We start from the raw sequence: 26,892 nt of genomic DNA, 5'->3' as shown, positions 1-26,892 counted from the left end.
AGGGACGTCTATCTAAAAATACATGTGCTAACCAGCTCTAGCCTTTAAGGGCACTCATGGCACACACTGGACAAAGGGTTGAAGTTATTGCAATGGCAGAATTCTTACTTGTGTGTTCTTATTTACCCCAAATCCCTGGAGCATGACTGGATGTAAGATTCTTCGTTTCCCATGAAAACCCGTGGGTAGTGTTGCCATGTGCTTCCTACATTTAGATACCATTTTGTAAAAATTCTTGAAATTTTGAGTGACTGTATTCCTTTATTTGTAATGTCTGAAGTGTTTCAGGATGTTCCAGTCTAAAGTTCCTCTATAAATATGATTCAGTAGTACTGTGCACAACTTGCAAAACATTATACAGTCATTTTATGTCCCATCTAGTAAGTGTCAGGGGATTTCAGGTTTACTTTCTGGTTACTGCTAAGATACGAGATCAATATTCTTCATACCATTTATCCTCTCAATGCTGAGCAGAATTTGTCACACGAGCTGAGAGCAGTCTGTTGGCTAGTAACTTAAATTTAGTTTTTCAGGTCAGCATTTTCAAATTATGTCGAAGTTGTAAATAGCTTTACAAAACATTTTATGTAACAATTCTGAAAACCGGCGTGACAGTTTTTCTAATTAACTTATTTAGCCTAGTTTTGGAGTAACATTAGCTGTTTCATCATTTTTAGGCCATTATGAGTATTCTTTGTGGTACCATCAATAAGCCAAGAATTTATAGGGTTCCTTAATCATACAGATTACTCATCATTGCCTGCTCATAACAGAAGCCTGAAATGCTCATTAAAATTGTCTGATGTGAATCGAAAGTTAGTGCAGTTGCAGAATTAAATGACAAGAGAACAACATTGTATGGGGGGGGGGGGGGGGGGAACTTGAATACCTGTGTCAGTGAAAGTGAAACATCCAGGCTATATATAGAGATCAGGGCTTTGAATTTGTTTAATATTGAAAATACAAACAGGCTTCTGGAGAGGAGAATTGTTCTGAAAGGATCAGCGATCATGCCTGAAATGCAATGAGGTGGGTTTTTTTGTTTACAGTGAGCTACAGGAACTTGCTGTGTGTTCCTGCCTAGTCTGTTAGCCTATTTTTAAAATTGGCTAATTACAAATCACTGTTCCAACTTGATCCTTTGCCCTTTGCCTTGTGCCTTTTCATCAAAACAATAAAAAAGGTGACCTTCCCGTCTTTGGCAAGCTGTTGGATTCCCACAGGCAGTTGTTTTGCTGTCCTACTTGAAACACCGAGGCCCGGATCCTCATCTCACCAAGCCTGTTTTTTCACCAGTGTAATTACTTTGCTTTCGTTGGAGTTGCTTGTCGATGCCAACATAACTGAGAGAAGAATCAAGTCGTGGTCTAGCCACTGTTAAAACAAGAATATGTATGGCTGAACATGCTTCTTGAAAATGCATATGAACTCAGAGCAGCACTATTAGCAGATGCCTGCTGGGATGTCACAATTGTTAATCTTCGTCTAAAAATATATTGGCTTTTTGTGGAAACAAATTCTATTTAGAATAAGCTATAATCTCCTAAAACACCCTAAGGAAGGAAGATGAATTGAGACTTGATACCATTCTACTTACTGTAGAATTTAAATGAGAAGACAGCGTGTGCTCGTGGATTGAGCTGATCTCTATTTTTGGTTTTGCCACTGGCTTCTTGGCTGACCCGAGGCAAAAAAAAAGGCAAAATGACTTGCCTAAGTTTCACACCCACAAAACAGGAATAACATTGTTCTGCTTTTTAAAGTGTAGCGAGATCTGTGGATAAAATGAATTATACAAGAGCTGCTATTACTATTTCTTACCAAGGCTGAGTGAAACAACTCCCCTTTGCTGAATGGCACACAGTTCTGGAAGTACACATGCAATAGCCTGGCACTGACTGCACAGGAGCTTCTCCCTCTGAGTTTTGTGGCCCTCCTTCCTTCTCTGGTCCCCAGCCACCGCTATTTTGGCTTCTGATGGCACATAAGCTGATGAAAATAGCAATAAATTATAGATGGTCCTATTAGTAAACATTAGTTATCCGCCCTCATTACACCTTGTTCCCTGACACCTAAGTTGCTGACTGTTGTAAACAAGCTGCCAGATGCTGCTGTGGGCAAACTGTTTTAACTTAGCAGCCTTTTCCACCTATACAAGGCACTTACAAGTCTACTTGTAAAAGGCTGCTACATTTTCATTTAAAAAAAGCTTAAACATTTCCTAACAGAGTGTTACCTTGCTCTAAATCTCTGGAAACAAAATGAGTGCCACTAGATGTACTTGGGAGCCCTTCTGGGCTCCCCGTCATTGGACCAAATGGGTTCAATTCTCTCCATGTGTGCCGTGAACTTGTTTGTAGCTTAACAGATAGAAGGAATTCTGGTTTTAGACCTTGTCCCTGGAACGTATAGCTTGAAGGGGCAGAAACTTGGGGAATCCGAGTGTTGCAAACAGCGCTTTGAATGACGAATTTTTAATAGAAGGGCCAAAAGTAAGCTTGCCTTTTGCATTCAGAGAACTTCTTCCCCATAGGTTCGTGGTGTTGTGTCTTTTTTTCAACTTCTGCTGGAGATAGCAAAACATCTGGTAGTGTTAACAAAATTACAGTTCTGTTTTGTTTTGTTTTGTTTTCCAAATGGAAATGAAACCAGACTGTCTTGAATACACCCCTGATCGGTCTCCACTTGTATTAGTGCATCTGGTTTGGGGCACCCATCCCCAGAAAAATGTAAATGTAATTGGAGTCAGTTCAAAAACCAACAAAATGTTAAAAAGTTGCAAAGTTTGATCTAAAAACGAGAAAAGTTGAATATGTACTGTGGCCTGAGTGGCAGCAGAGGGGAGGAAGGTTTTGATAATGATCTACAATTTTCAGGGCTGTAAACACCAACAAAGTGAAAAATTACTTAGGGTGGTTCAAGAAGGTATAATTAGCTGTAATGAAATTAAATGAACAATATGTAAAGTTGCACTGAATGTTACAGAAAAACAATGTGAACAGCAAGACCTATAGATTTATTATTTATCTGTATTGTGTTAGCACCGGGGAATCCCAGTCAGGGCTCAAGAGCTTCTATTCCTGTAGAAACATGAAACAAAGACAACAGAAATGCAATCCCTCTCCTGAGTAATAAACGAGAAGCTTGACGGGGTGGCATGTAAGGGATAAACTTAAACTGGTGGTTTGTGGAATAGAGACCCTGAAGGGTCTTTCTGTTCTTTTTTCTAGTCTTTTTTAATTTTTGTTTACTGGCTGTCGGACCGTTTAGGATTGTAAGAATGTAACTCTTACTTTGAAGATGCTTGCTATTTTCAGTCGTTAATGCATGTAAATATTGCTTTAAATTGGAACAGCCTTACCACGCGATTGCCAAGAGCTGGAGAAACTGTCCTTGGACAGAAGTTTTTCATTGGTTTTGGTGGGAAAGGAGCCAATCAATGTGTCCAGTCTGCTCGACTCGGGGCCAAGACCTCGCTGATCTGCAAGGTAAGCACTGGCTTGCTCTTGGATTACAGCTGAACTAAGTGTTCATGCAAACTCCAGTAAACCTTTAGGTATCTTACAGAAATGGTGGTTTTGTTTGTTACTCTTTTGTTGTTGTTTTTTTTTGTTTTCTTTTTAATCCTTCTCTAATTCCTGTTTCTTCTCCTTATTTCAGCTGTAAATTTAAGCATGAAATGTGACCAGGAGGCTGTTCTGAAAGCACTGCCAGAACCAAAGAGTAGTTGGCTAGAGATCTGGCAGAAATTGCACAGAAAGAAAGGCTGCAAAACTTCGATTGATAGATATACCATGGAAAAGAGAGTTGGGGAGAATTTGAGATATTCAAAATTCAAGTGCTAGCCCCTCCTCTTTATGCTCCCCAGCATTACAACTATCAGGGCTTCAGTGATGACGTTCAGGTGCTAGGCACTGTAGTCAACCTGCAGTTTACTTTGTAGGTGATTATGAAAATCAAATACAGGTGAGATAGTAACAAATTCAGGAAGAAATATAACATATCGTGCTTCAAGAATTAAATTGTTGTCTAATTACTTGAGATTAGGATGGGATGTTGATATACAAACTGTATCACCTTTGCATGCTATGGGAATTTTTTGCTTACTTCTCTGAAACTTTTGATGTACAACAGTTCTGAAGACTGGCTTACAGACCATCGGGCTGATCCAGCCTGGCAGATGCTATATATTTACAGTGCTTTTCTTTGATTTTTGCCATTAAATGCTATCGGTTTTGAGTGATCATTACTAAGGTTAGGATCAAATTTTATCTCTCTGTAGCCTTATTGTCTATCCGGTACTAACTGCAGATGAAAATTTAGATTGACTCGACACACTTTGTTATTGCTATAGCTGGGGGAAGATGCTAAATTTGTTGGATCATTGTCTGCAAGGGATTTTTTAAGGAGTACTGGAGACATCTCAGGGAAGCCTTTCTTATTGGTTTCCAATTCAATATTTAGGCTAAAGAATGGTACCTATCAATCTAAATTATACCTTCAGGCATTTCTGTGGGTCATTATCACTAGTTGTTGTTCTACAGTGTTGGTTTTTTTTAAGTTGTTTGTTTTTTCTTTTTTTAAAATTTATAGTGGGGATGTTTACACTTCTGTAATATTGAGTATAAATTTGATCATCTTTGCATTCAAGAATGATCAGATTCAAATACAAGATGAATTGGCAATGAATTCTCTGCTAACATTTCCTGATAAATGTTAAAGGTTTTTTTTCTACTGAAAGTGTGAATTTTGTTTTATTTTTTAATGGTCTAAGCTATCTCAGTGAATACATGTTTTTGGAACCATTTGCATTCCTAATAAAATTTAGCAGTTAGTATAATTTCCAGTTACTTTCCAAAATCGTATTTATGCTATTTCAGAAAAACGTAGTTGTATTTCTTTTTCTTTCTTTCTTTCTTTCTTTCTTTCTTTCTTTCTTTCTTTCTTTCTTTCTTTCTTTCTATTATGTATTTATGGGAGAAAAGACTTAGTAGAGAAGGACAGATTTCTCATATAAGTTTTAGCCTTTTTTATTTTTTGTTTAAAAGTTAATATTTACTTTTTAAATTAAAAATGCAGTTTACAGCCTGGCAAAACAGTCTCGTCTCAGAGCAGTACAGTCTTTTAGCTGCACAGCTCAATAGGGCACCATATAAAGTCATTTGCTGAATATAACTGAGAAGAGTCAGGTAATAATGTGACATTACAATTCAATTATTTTTACTTTAAGAAGTCATCTTAAGTATGCGGTGGTTCTTAAAGCCAGGTTGCCTTTCACACACACTCTGTGCTCAGTACATGTTTATGTTTTGGTCATAATTCCCAACATGAGGCAATTGCTTCTGCAGTCTAAAGCTGTGGGAATGGAATCAGTATTAGTACCAGAGGGACATTCCACTGGAGTGTGGCATCCTTTTACAAGGACTGTAATTTAGACAGAGGATCTAATCAACAAGAGGAGACATAAGCATCTCAGGTCAAGTGACAAGACATTCTTCATACCTGAGAGCTTTAAAGCGTAAAAGACAGGCAGTGACTATCTGTTGATGGTTTGAGAAAGGGAATTTTAGGATGACTCGTAGGTATAACTAGAAATGCCACAGAATGCTGTAGATTTTAATTTAAAATCCAAATACTGGGTTTGGCTAGTGGAAATGCAAATGCTATTCTATTTCCTGCCTGGAAGCCAATGGAAGTGACTGCTGGTGCTCTGGGTTATCAATATCTATCACAGTATTGGTCTTAAGCTCCCTTACTCAGTTTGCTTGGTACTGTAAAACACCATATTGATGGAATAGTTGCCACTTCAAAAGACAAGACAGTGGTTCCGAGAAGTGTGCAAGGCTGCAGTCAGGGAACTAACAGACCTAAGAGAACAAGTGGGTTGTTCATGTTGAGACAAGAACCCTGTTGCAGTACTGAAAAATGCACAGAGGTTTTGAGGGGGGTCCGAACTCCCCATTGTAGTGGCAATTACCAAAAAATCTGCTAAGTATCCTAGATAAAGAGCATGGAAGAAGGTTGATCTGAAAGCCATTGCATGTACTGTAAAATGGCCCAGTTTTCTTCTGACAAACGATTTGAGATGATTCTCACTGGTCATTGCTATCGCTAGCCTGATAAATGCATATACTAAATTCTACTTAATCCCTGGCTGCATTTGATTCCTACTCAGGAATAGGAAGTGCTGGACTATGATGCTGTGTTGTCTTCTGTCTTTAGACGATCTCTAAGCCAAATTTAAGAATAAGTGCAGTAAACTCAAATAATTAATTGTAACTAATAATTAATTGTAATTAATTAATTACAAATAATTTTCACTTAATTGTAAGAAGTTAGATATATCTAAGACACAGCCCAGAGTATAATGGTTATCTCCAATTGTTTTTTCCTTTTGTATTAGTCTTACTTTTGTGTTTAGTACCTGTTTAATTCTCAAAACAAGAGAAAGAGTAAACTCTCAGAAAATGTGCATATAGAATAAATGAAAATTTGTTAAGAGGTACATATTTTTATTGTAATTAATTTTCAGGTACAGATGAGTTTGATTCTCTTAAGCTGCTAGAATTTTAGCTGTTACACCAGTCAGCTTTCCTAGGTGCACATGGAAAACTTGATGGTAAGCAAGGAAAACCCAGGTTGAAAAATACTGATGTAATTCTACTTTTCTAATGCGCAAACCTTGTGACCCTCATGCTTGTACAAACTGCTTAAGAAATCAAGAAAGAAGAAATGCTACTTCAGCACGCGTAATGTTCTGTGGTCAGCAGACTAAGACATTTAGTTTTCTATTCATCCAATAGTCCATCTATGAGGGTCTGAGCAAAAGCATAAAATATTTAAAACAATGTTAAATAATTTGACACGGTCAGTAAATATGCCTTTAATCTAAAATGAGCCTGATGCCCAGTACTCTGCCTTCCTTGAGGGTAAAGCCTGAATGGGAAGATAAACCCTTCAAAGGCACTAGGATTAACTGGGTCGGGTGCTGATGAACTAACATGGAGAAAAGTTTCCAGAGGAAAAGGACCTCCATGGAGACCCTTCCAAGGGCTTCCCTCCAGCACTGAGATCCCTTGCTGTGAGCAGAAGTGCCGTGGCTGATCTCAGTTGTTACAACAGTTGAACAATAAGGGGTGTCTGTCTGTCAATTATATAGGATCCAGAGCAGAAGGAAGCAGTTTTCAGTTGAGCTTCTGGGAAACGGTTACGAAATACTTCATTTCTGAAATAACTGAGCAAATCCTGAGATTTGTTGTAGAAGCTCTGTAGCAGATAGGGAGGGAGAAGATGATACCATCAGGTGGAATGCATTCCAACAGTACATCTGTTAGGCTGCAAAGGTGAGCACAATTCAGGTTTAAATTGCAGATGGCTGCAGTCAGCCAGACAAAAGCAGTCAGAAGATGCAGCTTCTGACAACCCGCCCTGTCTGGCAAACTGGGAGTAGTCAGAAATACAGACATATTCTAATATGCAAACAATGAATAGCACAGTGACCAAAGAAAATGTTTATGTTTTTTTTTCTTTTTTTTTTTTCCCTCCATTTGTTAGAGGAATGTTCCATCTGGATAGACTGTTTTAACCTACATTGATGTCCTCCTTTGGTAAAAGATCGGGACCATCCCTAATAATGCTTTATAAAAATCCCATATAGAGGTTGTAGGAAATGAAAATATGTTTAAAAACATGGATATGCAATACAGTAAGTGGGGGGGAAGGATCATCTGTCCATTTGTGACACTTTCTGTTTTACAACTCTGTACAGTTTGTGGAATTTTGCAGGGTTTGATTTGTGTGATCACTAGCTAGTACTCAGGTCTTCTCAGAGCTTTCCATAAGACCGAACTCATAAACAGAAAGATTTCTAAGCAGGCTTTAGAGGCAGCTGCTTTGTACTTCCTAACAACTCAAATACAGCGTTAGCTATTAGTGTTGTTTTATGAGAAGACAGGTCATTATTTATCATGCAATTCCTTTGCTGTCTAGACCATGACCAGGATCTTGATCTAGCTTCTTATCTGAAAGATGATTTTTTTTCTCTTGCAAACATACTTCCTATAGCATTGGTCAGTCGTTGATACTGATCAGATAGATGTACAAGTTGCGCTTGGAAGTGGGAGCACAAACTGTGAGTGCTGAAGACATAGGCTAAGACTGGTGAACTAAAAACTGTGTTGGCTTTATATACTAAATGCTATTTTGGCGTTAAGTAAGTTAGACCTTTTTTTTTTTTTCTCTCCATATACCTCACCTTCTTTTTTCAGCTTGTGTAATGAAACAAAACCAAATGTTTATTACCCTGAATAAACAGCAAGCAGAATTCTGTTCAGCTAAAAGGATTAGTGGAACTGAAATTACAAGCTTTTTAACTTGCTGTTAGAAAAACAATAGAGCATAGCTTGACTCTGTAACTCAACTGGGTCTGGTGTTGCTGGATAAAACAAACAAAAACATGTTGAATTCATAAATGGTACATTTAGTACTGAGAAATTACAGAAATCAGCAATGCTGTGTTTATAGTCACTTTCTAGAGCACAGCCACTGATGTTTTTCCACCAAGAAAACTTTGAGGTAGAAAATTCAAAACATTAACTGCAGTTAAGAGGAACGCTTAGGTTCCTTTCAGTTCAAAATTGACTAATGACCCAGGAGTACAAGATTCTGTGCACTTCCAGATTGTACAGTCCCCAGAAAGCTTCAGTTTCAAGGGAACATAGTGGTTGTATGAGAATGAAACTTGAATATAGGGACATGGGTGGAGGCAGTGCGTAATAGAGGTGGAGAGATCTGCAGAACTGTATTCCAAAAAATAAAGTGCTGCAAAATAGAAAGTGTTGTATTCAAATTGCATTAGAGCATTCTGCTGCCTAAAGACGATCTCACCTTTCTGTAGATAAAACCTGTCTGTTTATCTTCTGTGTAGGTTGGGAAGGATTCCTTTGGCAATGATTATGTTGCAAATTTGAAGAAGAATGGTGTTTCTACAGGTAAAATTTTACTTTAAATAAGCCTTTTGAATTATTCCTAAGCTTTAAACATTGGTAGTGGAGGATTTCTTATTTTATTGCTTTATTGGATATGTCTGTAGTCAAAATCAAAACTACAAAGAATTGTTTTGACACAAATGGGAGGAATGAATGAGTGTGGGTTAGAATGTGGGGACTTCTAAAGTCTGCTGTACCACTAAAAGTAACATTTAATGTTATTACCTCTAAATCTCAAATGATTACATCAGTGCAAGTCACTTGAAGATAACTTGCTGTTATGTGAGTGTTTAGGCTGGCACTGATGATGATAATGCCTGGTGAGAAACTGACAAAATCCAGTCTGATTATCCTTTCTTTATTTCATGTTGAGAGGGAAAGGGTAAAGTGGAAATGCATTTGTCAACTCCATACATTTCATCTCTGCTCTGTTTTTTAAAATGATGTCCAAACATTCTACAGAATGCAGCTGATGTTTGTTAATACACATATACACAAAAATCAATGTTAAAAGGCTTTCAGGAAAAAGAAAAGTTAAGCATTCACAATATTCTATCATATTTGCACCTTTGTAACCCTAATTCTTTCTCTTGTGAAAATGTATTATTGTGTGCTGCTTAACTACATGATCTTTTGTCTGCAAGCCCCTTGTTTCTGTCAGTGTGGACAGAGTGGACAGATAAAATCACTAAGTGGCAATTCAATGTTCTGTTCAAGTTTTCTGTTTAAAGTGCAGCCACCACTTTCATTTACTGCATTATTCAAATCCTGCTTTAAAGAGAGAATCACTGGTATTTTGTGGGCTTTTTATTATGCTTGTCAGTATAGCATCTAAATATTTCACAAATATATAGAGAGGCTTATTCATTACTTGTCTTCCAACTTAGCAAGCAACCAGGCAAGGATACCATAAAACTAGTGTCTGTTAGTGTCTGTTATAAATCTCTCTCAAACGGGCCTACCTCGTGAGTAAAGTCTTCGCTCATGTAAGTAAAGTTATTATGATGCATAGCAGTTAATGAAAATGTATATTCCACAGACAACCTTAAATCTCATATTTTCTGGTTTAAATGATTGATCTTGTAATCTTAACATAAATTTTTAAATAGTCTTTGCGTCAGGAAAAGGGAAGTGAAGGAAAAATCTTCAGAAATGTCATTGTATTGCACTTCATTGATACCTACATAGATCAACTGAAGGGTTGGTCTGAAGTAAAGACTTCTGCTGGTTGAGTTAGAAATATCTCAGAATTATGTTAGATTGACATCTCCATTGGTGATCAGCCCTGGAGGATGAAAGCATGTTCTGCTGGTGAGGCTGGTCTGGGATCCCAGCTTGCATTCCAAGATTTGGAGGCAAGGATGATTCAGTGCACACAGATGTTTTCACATGGGACTGTCATATGTCTTTCCCTGGCTTTTCATCCCCGTTTAATCCTTGTCTAACCTATCCCTGTTATTTTCCATCAGGATACCGGGTACCGGATGAAAATCCTTGCCATAATGCCACTTTTCTCCACTTCATATCCTGGGTCCTTGTTGTATGGCTTCTTCATTTATGTTGCTCTTCTGTTTCTTAACATACCACCTGATCCCTTTTCTTTCCAATTCCAGGCTGTTTCATAACTTTCCCCTTTCCCAGTCTTCCTGTCTCCACAACCTATCAGCTACCACCAGTGCTACACAGACTGTTTAGACCTTTACTGATGTTACTCCCTCTCTCTCCAACTCTAGCTCCTCCCCTACGTTTGAACTGGGTAGCTTACTGCTCACGCTGCATATTTGCTATGTGAAGGGCATTGACAGCACAGAAGACACAAATTCTCTGCTTTCCATTCCAGTGTGCAAACCTAGGTCACAGTGAAAAGAAGCTATAATTGCAAGGAAAGTTCTGCTCTGATCCTTGTAACTCTGAGCTAGATAAGGGAACCTTCAGGGCAAGTAACTGCAATACTTGTGCAAATCTGCATAAGCATGATGTTGTTTTTTTCATCCTTGTTCGAATTTGAACTGTTTTTTAAATATCTTGAGAAAGAAGCCAACCCTTGCCCAGCCTCAAGTCCATGCTCTAAAATGCTCTAAACAAAAGGTCACTAGAATTTACCTCAAATAAAACAGTAGATTTTTCTTAGATACAGTACTTGGGAGAAGAAAACTGAACTTTTCTGACAGTTTTTTACTGCTTTATATCTGAATAAATCCACTGTTGTAGAAAGCTTTGGATCACTGGTTAATATTTGACAAATTATCTGACAGCTGAAAACAGGTTCTTATACTAGTAAATATTGAACGATCTTTATAATAGACAGTGCTGCCAGCCTCACTTCTAGTTGTCTGAATAATAATCCCAAGAGGAAACATATAGCCTCACCACTGCCTTCATAATACATGTTAATACTTCTCCTGAAATGCAAATCTCCAGAGAATTAAATGCTGTGTTATGTTAATATTTTAGGTTTCTCCAGCTTTGACTCTATTGTTTTATTGGATAAAAGAAATACTTCCATGTAGGAGTAGAGAGTGCCTGAGAAAGCTGTATAAATAACATGCTTTCTCTAAAGCAGAGATGTAGCCAAATTAAAGAATGTTGGACTCGCATTTCTGTTTTGTGGGTGTAAATTAACACTTTTTGTTGTTGTTAGCTTTTCTGGCATTGTTGCACATGAAAGAGTAATTAGCATTTTTAAATTGCTGGAGGTTATGGGTTCATTTCAGATTTAATTCAATTAAACTGAATCACATGCTATTGGTTGAAAGTAATGTATTGAACTAATGCATGCTCTAACTTTTCCCTTTCTAAGCATTTGTAGGTCAGACTACAGAAGCTGCTACTGGAACTGCTTCAATAATTGTCAACAGTGAAGGTACATTATTTCTACTCTGAATTGTCTACTTGGTTTTGCCTCTACAGCCATAAAAAAAAACAAAACAACAACAACCTTTCCCATGTCACTGTTAACTATAGAAATATTTTTCTACATCTTTTGTCTTTTTCATGATCTTATTCGTATTTTGTTGCATTTAGTTTTATTACAGGCAACTTTGTAGAATGAGGTGCCTAAAGGCAGCAGAATCAGACCTTTAGACTAGCAATGTAACAGCCATAATTCAGCCAGCCAGCTGATCTATCCAGTTTCACACCGGCCAGCACACAGGGGATCAGAAGAAGGTTAAAGCTCTCCTTTTCCACCACAACTTACGTAGCACTTTTACTGTGAGGAATGGGTTTGCCTCCTGCATGAGTCATTACGCCCTGAATCAGGAAATGTAATTGTCCTTAGTATAAGTAGAAATATTTACATTGTTTATGTAATATTACAACAGTGCTTGATCCCAGGTTGCATCTGCAGTGATGAATACACGATGAGATGACATTATTTGTTTTTTTCTGTGTCATTTTTCCTTAGCCTGTGCATTTACTCCTATGTTGCAGGGTAAGAAGAAAACAAGAGTTAGCTTGTTTCATGCTCTTCTTCAAGATAGCTAAATTATCTTCTGAAAACTTTCTGTTTATCTTTTCTTCAAGCAAGCTCTTAGGAGAAGCACTTGTGTCCAGATCAAAATTTTAGAGCATAGGACCAATAATGTTTATGCATACATAACAGATTAAGTGTGATTGAATTAGTTCGCTTTGGTGCAGCTAACAACCTTCATTTGAATAGTTACCACAACTTAGCTGACACATCAGTTTCACAAATTCCTATGTAACTTGATGGTACATTGGGCTACAGCTCAAGATGGGAAAGGAAACATGACTGTTGACTCCAGGAGCAAAGCTGGGAAGGAACTGTGACTAAAAGCAAGTCTACACAGGAACATTCAGGAAAATTAAGCAAATTAGTTGGAGATGTGAGTTTAATTTTCTCGAAACTAGATTAATCAAATGCATGACAGCTTTATTTCAAAAATAAGGTAGCTGTAATACACCAAATAAACTTGATACCTGCCTTCTCTTCATTTCGGTCAGCAGATAAATTACTATACCAGCTCTTAAGATGTGCTGCATGTGGTCACTACTGTGACCATCATAAATGGGAAAGACAGTGAGAATCCAGGAGAGCACATTCTGAGGCCTCACTGCTTTGTACATGTAGATGTAGACATGTTTGGCACTAGATTTGCTGTCCAGAATAGCTGATAAGAAGCAGTCTTATTACTTCCTAATTCATATGCATGCCAAATAAGGTAACCATGGTTCAAATCTGAACAAGCACAGGATGACCTGTTAAAATGAATTTCTGAAGGATAAGGAACAAAACCATCTGGTTGATATAAAACCTTTGTAACAATTAGGAAAGGGAAACTGACTTTTCGATACCATTAGGTTAGCCTTACCTGTTAGTGTCAGCGTGAATGGTCTCCAGTAGTCTTGTGATTCACACAATGAACAAAATAATGCATAATGCCATGCAGTTTGTTTCTTTCAGAAACTGAAAAAATCCTAAATTGAGTTACCACTGGCCTCAGATTTAATTTAAAATCTAGTAGAAGAGCAAACCTGGTCAGAACTATGCTGTAAAGCAAACAGATGCACCGAATTGGTAATGGTTCTGGTTGTTACTTCTATCTAAAACCATCTGGCGCCTGAATTGACTAAATTGTAATAAAATAGCAGTACTTATGTGCTTTGCTGTTGCAAGAGACACCTTTTTTTTTTTTTTTTTTCTTGTAGAAACCTGGCTGATTTGACCTAAACAGGTTTTACAGCACTTTTCAAAGGGCTTGTCCACACATGCATGTTTTACCACAGTAGTTGTGCTGGCATAGCTGAAACACCACAGCATTCAATGCAGATACTGGTGTAAAGCAGTTTCTGCTAGTTCAAATTATACCTAAAAGAGAAGCATTTGAAAGGGGTGTGTGCGTGTTGGTTTGTGTTAAGATAATGAGGCACAAATAAAAACAAATAAAATTGGTATCTCTTTAAAATGTGAAGTTTTAATTGCTCTGTTTTCATGTACCTAACCTGCACTTCATCTTACCCATTCTTTACAAGTACTGATACTTGGGAAAAATACTAGCTCCAGTCAACTGAGTAATATCACAGGCAGGGGTGGGAGAGATCCTTAAGTAGAGGAAGCATAGTATGTTGAATGAGGGAAGGCAGAGGACAAGAAAGCTATGGAGAGCAGAGTCAGAAGAGGCTCTGAAGTTCCCCTTTTATTACCTGTGGCTGTCTAGCTGGCACTGCTGCTGAATTTCTGGGAAGAGTTTTACTGGTTACTGAATTACACAGGTGGAACTCTACTATTATTTTAATTGGCAAAGTAATAAAAAAAAATGAAAATTATCAGGTGCATTTGATATTCTCAAAATTGCATTATATTCTGAGACAAAGTGTAGTTTCAGTAAAAAAAAAAAAGGGGGGGGTTAAATTCTGGCTTTAATGCAGAATGGTGGGGAGATGGTTAACAAGTCCACAGTGCTATGCTGGTAAACATGCAACCCAGAGATGCTGCAAAGGTTCCGCCTGGGCTGGTCTCAAAAATTTGTGCAGGATTTCTTTTCTGGAACATGGTACACCACTTTGAACTCCAGCTTGTGCTTCCTCTTTCAGCCTGCCTTCTTTCCACTGGCTCAGCCACTTACCACACCTTCTGCTACTGGTGTTACTGTATGGTTAGAACGATAAAATGATGATATGCTTTGTGCTTCTGTGTACACACACGGAAAGGAACAAAACCTCTTCATGGATATTTTTTTTACATAATTCCCTCTAAAGTTTATTGCAGCTTTGTCCTTATCTGGTACCGACTGCTGACCGTGCCATTAAGCTGGCCTGACTGGGCCAGTAGTTTGAACCAGTCTGACAACTTGCATATTCACTGCAAAAATTCAGTGGAGGGACAACAGAGATAGGCAGGTCATGATTAAATTGCTCTTGATTGCTGCAAGTTAGAACTAAAGCTCACCTACACAGAACACTGCGAGATAACCCGCACTCGAGATAGGCATTATGCTGACTTGACGATAAAGTTATTAATCATTCATGAACAGTAAATAGGCATTTTTCTGTAAGTGAATGTACTTTCAATACCAAAGCACTAGTAGTGTAAAAACATTCAAAATATGTGTTTAGATAAGGCTAAATAAACACGGCAAACTTAGAATATATGTGCCAGCTTGATTGAATTATACTTTCCAAAGAGACGATCTTTGTTTTGAACCTTCAGGGTTATGAAGAAATGTCACCTGAATTTTTATAGAATTTCTATGTGTGGGCATTCATCATGAATGTGAATGTGTTGTGTACAAGACTATTCAATGCATCTACCAAGTAATTGCATAGAAATTATTGTACTATGACACACCCAAAACTTGCCCTCATATTCATGAACTGTGTGATTTGGCAGCAAATGTTTTCCTTGTAGCATTCTTTTCTGGTCACCAATATCATCTTTTTTTCCCTATGAATTATTATGCAGAAGCTCTATAGCTATTGTTGTATTGTTTGAAACTTTGGTGAGCTCTGAGCACTATTGGTCGCTTATAGGCTCTTCATCCTGCTTTAAAAAGTAAAGTGAGGATTGTTGCACTTTGGTGTTTACTGGTTTGCCTTTGATTTTTCCACTGCCAGTTCTCATCTGGTGGCATATGTAAAATGATACTTGTAAGAAAAATGTAGCTTGAGTTATCCATCCTTCTAAGAAGTGACAGCAGCAGGTTTAGAAGCCCAGCCGAGAACGGTATTTACATATACGGCATTCATGCTGTTGAAAGTATTGGTTGGACCCAATCCCCATCTGGTGTAAGCTTGCATAATTTTATCAGCTTTATTTAGCTATTCTGGCTTACAGCAGCTGTGAGCGTGGCCCTTAATATTTTAGCTGACATCTGCAAAACTTACAATTCTATAGATGCTCCCATCAAAACAGAGAACTTCTAGTCTAAGTCAAGATATTTTAGAATTAACCGTAACACGGTGAATATATTTTCCTCATTTTTAGTGTGGGCAACATTTACCTCACTTGAGCTGTTTCAAAGTTAGGTGTACAGCTTAAGGCTTCATCTACAGTTAACAGAGACACACACAGGTGTTTCCAGACAACAGTTTGTGTCCTCCTCAAACAGATATCTAAGATAGCTATGAAAATACTTGTCTTTCCTTCTTGTTGAAGGCAGCCAGAAAACTCTAATCCTTAGAAATTAGTTTTTGTAGAATTTTCTAGAATGTAGAATTTTTTGGAAAACTTGAGAAATTAGTTAATGTTGGACAAGATGAATCCCTCCCCTATTTGCCATCTGTCTTTAACTCTGTTGTCCCTGGTGCTGATTTCCCATCTGATTTCCCTGGCAAGAAATAATTGCTTTCGACAAAATGGGTGCTGGTGATACAGAATTCTGGGTTTAGTCGTTAGCGCATGGGTCCAGATTCTGCTGTCGTGCGCGCTCGTATAAATTTCTGGGGACTGTTGCCATTCGCAGCCAGCGTGGTGCATTTAGCTAAGAACAGAATGTGGCTTTTTTCCTACAGCTTGAGTTAAGCCAGTCCGGGCTGTTACACCGCAGTAGGTACTGCACTTCTCTGGCAGGTAGGGTTTGCTTGAAAGCAGAGTGTAAGTCTCTGACCTTTTGTTGTTACAAAGAAAAGCTCCTGACTGTGATCCAGAGCAGCATGGACTACCTTGAATTTGCACATATAGGTTTAAGCAAACAGCCTTCCTTATCGCCTGAGGCCATTAGCTCTAAAGTCTAATAATAATATACATGTCAGTACAGCTAAATAGTTTAGCAAGATAATGCAGCAAGACATGTAGATAAAGTCTGAGATTCTAGGTAGCACAGAGTCCAGGCAGAAATTAAATATATTTTTGTTGCACTGGTTTCCTGTGTTTTACTGTTTGTACTGCTGTACCCTATAAGCTTTCAGCATATATGCTTGGCAAAATAGGTGCAATTTGCCTTTGAACGTTTCCTCAGCAGGATTCAGATATCTTTGATAGCATTTACTTGTTGCAGAAAGTTTTTTTCCTTCCCTTTTTCTTTTTCTTTTTTTTTTTTTATCCAAGATGCCCATCATTGTCTGTTGAAAAGCAGGGCGTTGGCTTTAAATGCTGAGGTTTTGCTTTTCGAATGCAGCTGTTCTGTACCAAACCATTGACAGCAGAATTGCTTTGGAAAGCTCGGGCCCCTCCCTCTGAGATCATTATATTATTCTTTCCATTGTCCTGCTTTCTTTTCAGAACACATTTAGGGAGACAAGCTTTGCACGTTTCATATTCAGAGGACTTTGAAGTCCTATTCAAGCAAAATAATGTATTTAAAAACATAAATATTTATTTACAGAGTAATTCAGTTCATTACAGAATTGGTAGCCTTTAATGATTGGCAGTCCTTAAAGGAATCTTCAGCGGGGGCGGGCTGAGCCTGTAAATCAAGGAACAACTGACTTATTGAATTTAATACCTGAGTGATTAATAATAAATTTTAATTTGAAGGCACCCATGCCTGAAGGTCTCTAGGTGTTGTAACAGAGATTAAAAAAAGAAACAAAGAAACTGCAATAAAAGAAGACGACTTGCATGTCTGAAGAAAAACAAAAAACTATTTGGAACCTACGTAAATGAACCTCCTCACCTAACTGTAAAGCAAACTACGAGGCTGTAAAGGATCTTAGAAGTGCTTTGAGATACTGCCACGCTTGGGCACATACAGCTTTGCTTACAATGTTCAACTGTCCAGTTTTGAGTTCAGACAAGTCTGTCACCGACCTTTTTTATCACTTCTGGTAAAGCTTTCTGTACTCGTAGTCATTAGCTTTCTAGTCTTTCCTTTCTTCCTTTCTTCCTTTCTTCCTTTCTTCCTTTCTTCCTTTCTTCCTTTCTTCCTTTCTTCCTTTCTTCCTTTCTTCCTTTCTTCCTTTCTTCCTTTCTTCCTTTCTTTTCTGTTTTTGCTTTGCTTTGCTTGTGATGGTTAGGGGCCCTAACTGGGAGTGTTGCAGGTAAATGAAGCAAGCCTTTCCCCTCTGAAATTTAAGGACATGCATAATTTTCATGTGAAAATATTCTGTTTCCAGCTGAATGGAAGGTACAATTTTGAGTGATCACATTAATGCCTTTCTCTTCAAATGCTATTGGAATATTTTTGGAAAATACAAGTATCAGCCTCAGTGTGTGTCCCGTATCTTCACTGTGATTGTATAGTGCTTCCTTAGAGTTCATAAGAAAACACCAAAATAAGAGTGGGGAAAGTCCATACATGACTTTTCCTGAAGAAACATATACACTGCATTTGTTGTGTAGTGTTGCAAGTGTTAATCCTGGGATTGATTATCTTCTGAAATCATTGGATATTTGAAAATGCCAGAAGTCCAGAAGTATTGATTTTTATTTTTTATTTCTGTGGAAAGCAAATCGAAATCATCATCTCAACATATTGAAGAAAAGTGATGAACTGTTTTACATAATATATCACAAAAACTTAATGTAAAAACACAATATTTTCTTTTTAGGGCAGAATGTTATTGTCATAGTCCCAGGAGCCAATCTGCTTTTAAATTCTGAAGACCTGAAGAGAGCTTCTGATGTCATCTGTAAAGCCAAAGTGGTTGTCTGCCAGCTAGAAATATCCCCTGCTGTTTCTCTTGAAGCACTGAAAATGGCACGTGCCAGTGGAGGTAATTTAACATAAGCTATTCAGTGTCCCTCATTTGTGTTGCATGAAAAATATTCTTTATCATGCTTACTAAATTAAGATCCCATGGTCTATTCTGGTTTCTGTCATACTAGTTGTATTTAGAAATGAAACAATAACCAATAAATTCATGCTATGCTAATGAAAACTGAATTCAGTTTTAAAATTCTGCTATGTTTACCTTGAATGGCAAATCAACCCCTACTCTTATAAACTCCCCATATATGTCTGGTACTGCCTTTTCTCTTGTTTTCATGCTGCGACTAAAGACGCTGTGATGTCATTAGGTCAGGAACTATGGGCCTGATTGATCTTATTCCAGTACAGAACAAGAATAACGAATGCAAGTCAGTTAAGTTCCACACACAATAAAGTAATGAAATTACCTCAAAAATAGACTTATGCCCTTGTTCTTGTAGCTTAGCAGTAGTTATGACTGTGTTTTTCTGTGTAGAAGTTAATATCCTTAAACAGAAGTTAACATCCTTAAAGTAAAAAAAAAAAATAAAAAAAAAAAACTTTTCTCTTTAACCAAAATTCGTGGTGTGACTTGGCATGCCACCATTTAGTAGACACAAGGTCATTGTCTGTGAAATTATCAGGAATTGTTAGTGTGCTTACTTTTAAATGTAGGCCCTTGTTCCTTCAGTGTAGCATGTATCTGGATGAAAGCTGGATTTTGCTTGAACAGGATGGAGTTTCACTCCTGACGTGAAGTTTTAGTTGTTTAAGTGCCTGTAATGCTTTCAGTTACTCGAGCACAATTACCACAGTATTTGAACAGCACTAAGTAAATAATTATGCAAGTGAGGCATCCGTATGAGTTTAAAAATATATTGTTCTCATCTATCCAGAAGATAAGACTGGGAGGGGACAGCTCATAGCATGGTCAGTTGTGCAGCAGGTCGGGGATGGAACTGGGGTCAGAACTAACTGGTTCCTTGCAGCTGGGCCCAGACTTGCTCCAGCAGATCGTCGCACCTTGGGCTTGTTGGCTCGACAGTCCTCTGCTGCACCGAGCACTGTTGTGCACCTGTTGTGATCGCTAGTGTTCATGCACTAGCGAAGACATGAGGTGTAGCAGGACTTTATGCATCATTTTCATGTAGTTTATGCTGATTTAAGCAGTTATGTTAGATGCAAGGCTGAGAGCGAGTTGCTCTGTAAGTGGTAATAGTCCTAAGCTTTATAAACAGAACTGTGTGCACGGGGAAAAATATTTTGGCTTCTGTTTGAAATGTCAAAACTGGATTCATACAAATCTAAATAAAAATTAAAAACTTCAGTTAACTGAGTAGCTAGCACCTGAGATACTTAAAATATGTATGTGGAGGGGGAAATGAAGCTCGCTATGTTTTTTTCATTACATTTTTATGAAAAGGGATAAAAGCATTCTTTATCTAGTGACTAATGGAATATAGTTGAGTCATGAGTCAATACCCATGACTTACTTTGTCTACTTCTAACTCCGTGCATAGTTTTGGTACAGTTGCTTCACTTTTTTGTCATCCTCTTACGGCAAAATGCCAGCCTGTGACAAGAAATCCAAACCTGATACACAGAAGAGGCATGCAAGCATTTAGCAACTGCAGAGAGCACAACATATTGAGAAGACTTTGTAGTAAGTACTGGCCAGCTATAGTACTGTGCTGTCAGCCTGCTATCACTGTGCAGCTCTCATGTCAGGAGAGTTTTAGTTGCTTCTGCTTTAAAGTAACAGGCTACACATGTTCACATGTCATGTGCAGTCAGATTTAAGTAAACAGCTGAGTTTGTAGCACTGTAAAAATCTATCCTTAGCCAACTGTAAATTGTTAGTGCAATTTCCCTTCTTTTAGCCCACAATCCACTCATGTATAATGCAGTACTGGATGTTAGGATGTGCACTAGACTATTTTTGTTCAACAGATGCATACCCAGATGCCTCAAACCACTGTTTCAAGGGGTTTTTTTGCTTGTTTTTCTTCATTCTTACTGAAAGAAATAAACAATAAGATGGAGAAAGAATGTGGATGCACAAGCAAAACCCCTTTGCTTCTATTCAGTGAACATCACCTGGGTCTGTAAGCTAGAGATGGAGACATCTCGTCTCCTGACATCCTGTTATTGTGGCACTGATTATTAAAGATCTTGTGACAGTCTTGAGGGGAAGGAAAGCAAAGAAGGAAGAAAGAGTTGTGAATTATATTAAGTGGGTATAAATTGTAGTGGAAATCTGACTGGAAAATTCTGTCTTTTTTTAAGGGCTGCATGCTGTGAAGCTGTGGGTGCTTCCAAGAGGGGGGACGTTTCATAGATGGGCAAAATGTTACTGTATATCAAAGTCTGTAAAGCAGTTTTCAGTTTCTATAATGCCAGACTCTAGAAAAGACATCTAATAACTCTAGCCTGTTAATATTGAAGGGAAGAATGGAAATGTATCAAAACCAGGGCTGGAAGAAGACTCAGCTATTAATTTTACATGTCACTTGCAAGTAAAGGATCTATTTTTCATGTGCTTCAACTTTTTAATGTTGGGCTGCAATTTTTCATACCAGCTGTTTTTCTGTGGTTAAATTATTTGTAAAATTTCTGCCAAAGCATAGTGGTTGCAGAAACCAGGCCATGGAAAAATGCCTCCCACTCTACACACTTTTAAAATGTGTATACTGGCTACTCTAAAACTTACTTGAGACTTGATACCAAGGGAGATTTCTTTTAAAGATAAGCCTCCACAACAGTATGGAAATCTGCCTGGGTTATGTGCTACCTGGGTTGTCTGCTACCTTTCACATAACAAAGATTTGAGAAAATGTTTAGAGCTTCCCAACTAGCTTCCCCTGAGAGTCCGTCCGCACAGGGAGTTGCCCACTCGGATAGCATGACTTTCAGTGTAGTTCAGAAAAGACAAAGCTGGGCTGGAATGGTGTGGAGGAAGAGTAAATTTCAGATAAGGGAAGCACAAGAGGAATTTGCTTGATGTTTTGGGATGGCAGAGGAAGAAATGAGAGAAACTGAAAGGGGAACCACAGGGGAACAGAGAATAGGATTTGCTGAATAGGGATTGGAATATGGAGATAGAGGTAGGGAGAAGACTAGCACTGTGGGTACTGGAAGTGGGGAAAAAGAAAGCATGGGAGAGTAAAGAGGCAAGGTGTGATGAAGATTGAGTGAAAAAGGTTACTGTTGCATAGTGCTTATGCAAGGGTACATAAAGAATGGAAAATAGGTGAGGAGAATGGATCCTGGCAAATGACAAAAAAGAAATTGGGCAGAAAATAATTTGGTGTTCCTAAGTGGGACCAAGCAGATTACCCTGTTCACAAGCCCTGCTCTTCTTCACAGACTGAAGGACAATCTTGGGGTTCCTCCATCTCCCCCCTGCTCAGCAGATATTAAATATGGGAGTGAAATAGTAGCAATGTATTTCACCCTGTTCATGATGAGTCTGCATTACTTAAAGCCCAAGCTGGAGCATTGCCAGTGCTGTTCATGACCCACGTATATGTCAGTATGATGCCAGAGAACTGATTTTGTTTTTCACTATGTGCTGGTTCTTTTGTTTGTTTGTTTACCTAGGTAAGTATACCTTAAATATTTATGTTCCAAAAAAAAAAAACAAAACACTTTATTAGGGTTGCACTTTATTAGGGTTGCAATTCAGAAAATAGGAAATGCAAGAGTTAAGGTTGCCTGTGAAACCTTAATGTGTCTCCTTTCTGCATATGTATTATGTTGCAGTCTTTAATTATGTGATCACATGCTGTTTTTCAGTGGTATGTGATCATATAATTAAAGAGTTTATTATAATACATACTGTATTTTAATAATATAAGGGAGCCAAATTAAGATTTTACTGGAAATCCCAATTCTGGCATTTTCTGACTTCTGAATAAATGCCTTTGTTGCTTTAATAAGACTCTTTTTAACAAGACAGGTAGAGAGGCATGATAAAGTTGTACAGTCGCAGGCTAAAACTTTCAGAGTCTTAATCAAAAAGGTTATCCTCTAAACTTCTCAGTACCGAGATGTCAGAAGTCTCTGAACATCTTTCTCTCTGGGGGGTTAAGTGGGATTGAGAAGTGTTCAGGGTGTCTGAAACTATAACTACTACTTGGTGCTATAGATCAGGATCTAAATAGGCATTTAGGGCTGAAAATTTAGGAATCCAAATTGGAAGATTTGATCACTTACTATAAGGAGTATTTCTAAAGTAAGAGAGTATGCTTTATATAAAAACGATGGTCGTGTGGTTAAGACACAGAAATATTAATCATAAAATTGGCAAAATGAGAAACCAAATCTGCAGACTTCCTGTGTTAACAGTGAGTAAGTCACTTATACTCTGTCCTTATGACAAACCTTTCCTACTGTTGCACAGGGCCTTAGGCTACAGTTTCAAGTTTGTTAACTAACTTATTCTACTATGACTTAAGTTAAGGTTTAGCTCTGCCAGATAACATTAAAAATACACAGCACCTTGTCTACACTAGAGTTTTACAGTATGGCAGTTTGAACAAGTTAGGTAACACATTAAAAAGCGTGTTTAAATCCTTGTCTGGACATGTCCTTCATTACTCTATACCCCTGTTTCTTCATGTATAGAATGCAGATAACAACACAGAAAAAGTTCTAGAACTAAATCCAGTCCTGTAATACTTATTAAAATCTTGCAAGAAGTATCATCAGTTAAACAAATTGTATTTACTTAAGACTTTTTTCCTCGGTATTTTTTTAATTAATAATTTCTTGCTTATTTTTCCTGTTATTCTTCTGTCATGTTCACATCATGTCAGGTGATTGCACATTAATTAGATAGGAATTTTAATATAATAAACAAAACGTTTAGCAGTCTATAAAGGGAAGACAGAAAATGAGAGACATTTGTGTTTAATACTAAACTCTGGGGGCTGCGAATGTAATCTTGGAAGATACTAGCCACATTGATGTTCCAGTTGATGGCTAATGAATCTAAAATACTAGGAATTTAGACCTTTTTCCTTTTCTTTTTTTTTTCAGTAAAGACTTTATTTAATCCAGCTCCAGCCCTTGCTGACCTAGATCCACAATTCTATACTCATTCTGACATCTTCTGCTGCAATGAAACTGAGGTAATGATGATATGTTGCACTAGAGAAGGAGTTTCAAGCAGTAAAATTTCAGAGGGATTCCGTTCTCAGAAATGCTGCATAGGGAGCAGAAAAACTAAGCCGTGCTCCTCTCCCATAGACCTTCTAGAGGTGACAAGTTTAATCCCCGACATAGCGAACAAAAAGGAGTATTCCTTTAGATTGCACTCAAAATTAAATTAATCATTTCCAGCGGGAAAGTTGTATCTGGCCTTCCTTACAAGTAGATGAGTAAAACAAACCCATAAAAGGACACTTCTAAAACGCTAGTACTGAGTGGTAAATATTAAAATAGATCCTTGTCCTTGTTCTGCGGTCCCTTGATATGATTAGCAGGAATGCGCTAGCCATAGTGTTCTGACAGTTTTAAACTCGCTTGCCAGGAGGTGATGCACGCATGCTGCACTTTATGGTAAATAGCAGCTTCGTATGCCTCTTTCTGTCAGATCTGTTTGCAGTGAATCTGTTTCTCTGGCCCTTCAACTGAATGTTTTCTCTTCTCTTTTTTCCCTCCTTTCCCTCTCTTCTCTAATTCAAGTGTGTTATTTCTCCCAAAGCAAATTATTTTTGTCACAAGAGACAAATTAAGCTCTGCTCATAAGGCCTTCGTTTGAATTTCCTATTTATTAGCATTATGCATGCTGTGTTCCTTCCTCTCACTCTCTCTTTATATAAACAGGAATGTGTGAGAAGCAACATAGTAGATAGAAGCCATGCACTGATCATATTTAAAGTTATCTCCAGCAAACATGATTTCTGCAATAAGCATGATACCTGTGGGTGGGGAGGAGGGGGCAGAGCTAAGAGAAAAGTGTGGCCCTGTTTTCTCTGTGTGTGTTTTTATTTGTTGTTTTTTTGTTTTGTTTTGTTTTGTTTTTTGTCTGATGACAATGTCTGTCAGAATAAGCTCTTCAAGGCTCAGTTACCCTCTTTTGAAGTTTTCATTAGAACCCATTTCAAACCATATCAGAAGTCCTCAGTTCATGAGTCTTCTAGCATTTAAGCGCTTAAGTAACCCAAATTGACATCTGATTTTTATTCTGAACAGTTCAGTACGTGTCTCCAATTTCAGATACCCCAGAGTGTTCAGGAATTAGCAGAATAGCTGTTTTCCTGCAAGGTGGGAGATGCTGTGGTCTCAGGTCTCTGGAAGGCAAAGTTTCCAGTATAACTGGTAGCAATATCAGTTGTGGCTTAGACGCTAACCGCCATCGGAATTCAATTATATGTGATGGTGAGAATGATAAGGCAAAGTATTTATTCTTTTTCAGGACACCCATATGGTGTTTTCTTCAAGCTTTCAGAAAACACTTATGCCTGGACTATGCCCCTGCATTGGCTAAATGGTGCTATGGCACACATTTGGGGCTGAGAACACCCATACTCTCCCACCGATTTAGTAAATGTCATTCGTTGTTTGCTTTTTTCATAATGTCACTAGTTACTTTTTTTTTTTCCCTGAGAAAACTTACCCCCATATGTTAGAAACAAAACTTTGTTTTTCATTACTCGTCTATTCCTGACTTTTCTCTCATTGCTCTTTGCAACACACATGTTAAAGTTTTCCCTTTGTTATTGCTAGAGGACAGTCTTGAAAGAGACATTCTTTGTAAAGTTTAGCTTGCTGGAGCCAGTGTGTATTATTACCACCACATGGAGAAAAGAAAATTACTTCTATTTGGAGAACAAGAAATACAGGTGTATAATTATAATAGATCCCTGCTCACTCATCCACCTTTGTACCCACCTGCAGAGCTGGGGGTACAGTTTGCATTCTTTTCTGCTATTTTCTTTTAAAAAGTAATTACCATTTGAAGATGTCTGGGATCACTTTGTGCACAGGCAGGTACAGAAAGATGCTCTCTACTGTTGAGGAGGCTTATCTCTCCTGAATTTATGGAAATGGTAGACCTATGGAAGTTCTTGCCAGCCATATCACAGGAGCGCAGACCGGTTGTGGGACTTCTACAACATATTCTGAGAACACAGAATTGCACATAATTGCACATTTACCTTTGCTTTTAACAGTAACCTTTTCAAATTTTGCAATGAAATCAATTACATTACCATGACTTTTAATAATCAATTACGTTTGACTTCATCCTCTCCATGTCTGATTTATTATTGAATTGATGTTCAGGGATGAACTTTCGCCATTTTTCCTCTCTTTTTGCTGAGAATAGAGGAAAAATGAAGCATTTGTTTTTCTTATGTCACAAGATTGATTTTTTTTTCTTTTAGTAATTGTTATATATTCATGTGCCATCTGTTTTCTGTTTTCTTTCATGACTTTCTTTAATTTCAAATCACTGTAATGTATGCACTTGAGAAGTTTTATATAGAGATAAATGTTTACATACCCAAATAAAGGTTACTAGTCACATCTCTACATGGCATTTAAAAGCAATAAGTTAATCGCACAAATCTTAAAAAAATGTTGATTTTTCTTTCAAAATATATTAATTTTATCCATTCAGCCAATTACATCTGCATTTCCTTCATCTTCTTAAATCAAGAAGTAACTAATAGTTTAATGGTCCAGAACATGTACTGGGAAAAGATTGTTATACCTTTATTTTCTTCTTTCCCTCAGTATCTGCTAGCAGTCAGTCAAAAAAGAGGAGCTGGATAAGATAGACCTTTGCTCTGACCTACTGTGGCCCTTCTTATTTTGTAGATTTGGTGTTTGTTTTTGTTTTGGTTTGGTTTCGATTCTCTGTGGCCAAATTTATCAAATGTACTGCTTACAACTGCTCTCCTGCGATTCTTGGTTTCAGCTCCATTGTCCCTCTCTAAGTCTCAAATAATTTCCTTCTAGCCAAAAGCCCTAGTTATGTTTGAGCCTTACCCCTTTTGGATGCCTTTTTTCTATTTGGTATTTTTAGGTACTATCAGAAAACAAATAGCTTATTTCTACTTCATCTTTAGTAAGCCCTATAAATAGCTCTTAATTTTCTCAGGTTTAAAGATGAACTCTTTAGAGCTATTCCGGTCAGCTGTTTCTAAAGCATTCTTTTATAACACAGACATACGTGCTAAGACAAGATTAAATTTACACTGATTCTTATTGTTGCTTGGTATGGCTTTCTTATGCAGTTAAATTTACAAGTATTTATCATATATTTTTATCTAAATGCCCCTATCTTTCTTGTTCATCAAGAAATA

At 37.7% G+C, this 26,892-nt stretch overlaps 1 protein-coding gene across 3 annotated transcripts in view; it reads left to right on the top strand.

The window, feature by feature from the left end:
• RBKS (ribokinase) overlaps positions 1-26,892 on the top strand; it is a 68,015-nt gene that overhangs the window by 14,226 nt on the left and 26,897 nt on the right. For all 3 annotated transcript variants that reach the window (XM_083832079.1, XM_083832078.1, XM_083832080.1), the window contains 5 exons: positions 3,356-3,488; positions 8,927-8,990; positions 11,788-11,850; positions 18,438-18,602; positions 23,618-23,709. In XM_083832079.1, coding sequence (XP_083688205.1) covers positions 3,356-3,488; positions 8,927-8,990; positions 11,788-11,850; positions 18,438-18,602; positions 23,618-23,709 — 517 coding nt within the window. The remainder of the gene's footprint in view (positions 1-3,355; positions 3,489-8,926; positions 8,991-11,787; positions 11,851-18,437; positions 18,603-23,617; positions 23,710-26,892) is intronic.

Source organism: Anser anser, assembly GCF_964211835.1.
Source record: "Anser anser genome assembly, chromosome: 3".
Lineage (NCBI taxonomy): Eukaryota > Metazoa > Chordata > Aves > Anseriformes > Anatidae > Anser > Anser anser.
This window is presented reverse-complemented; position numbering and strand designations above follow the sequence as displayed.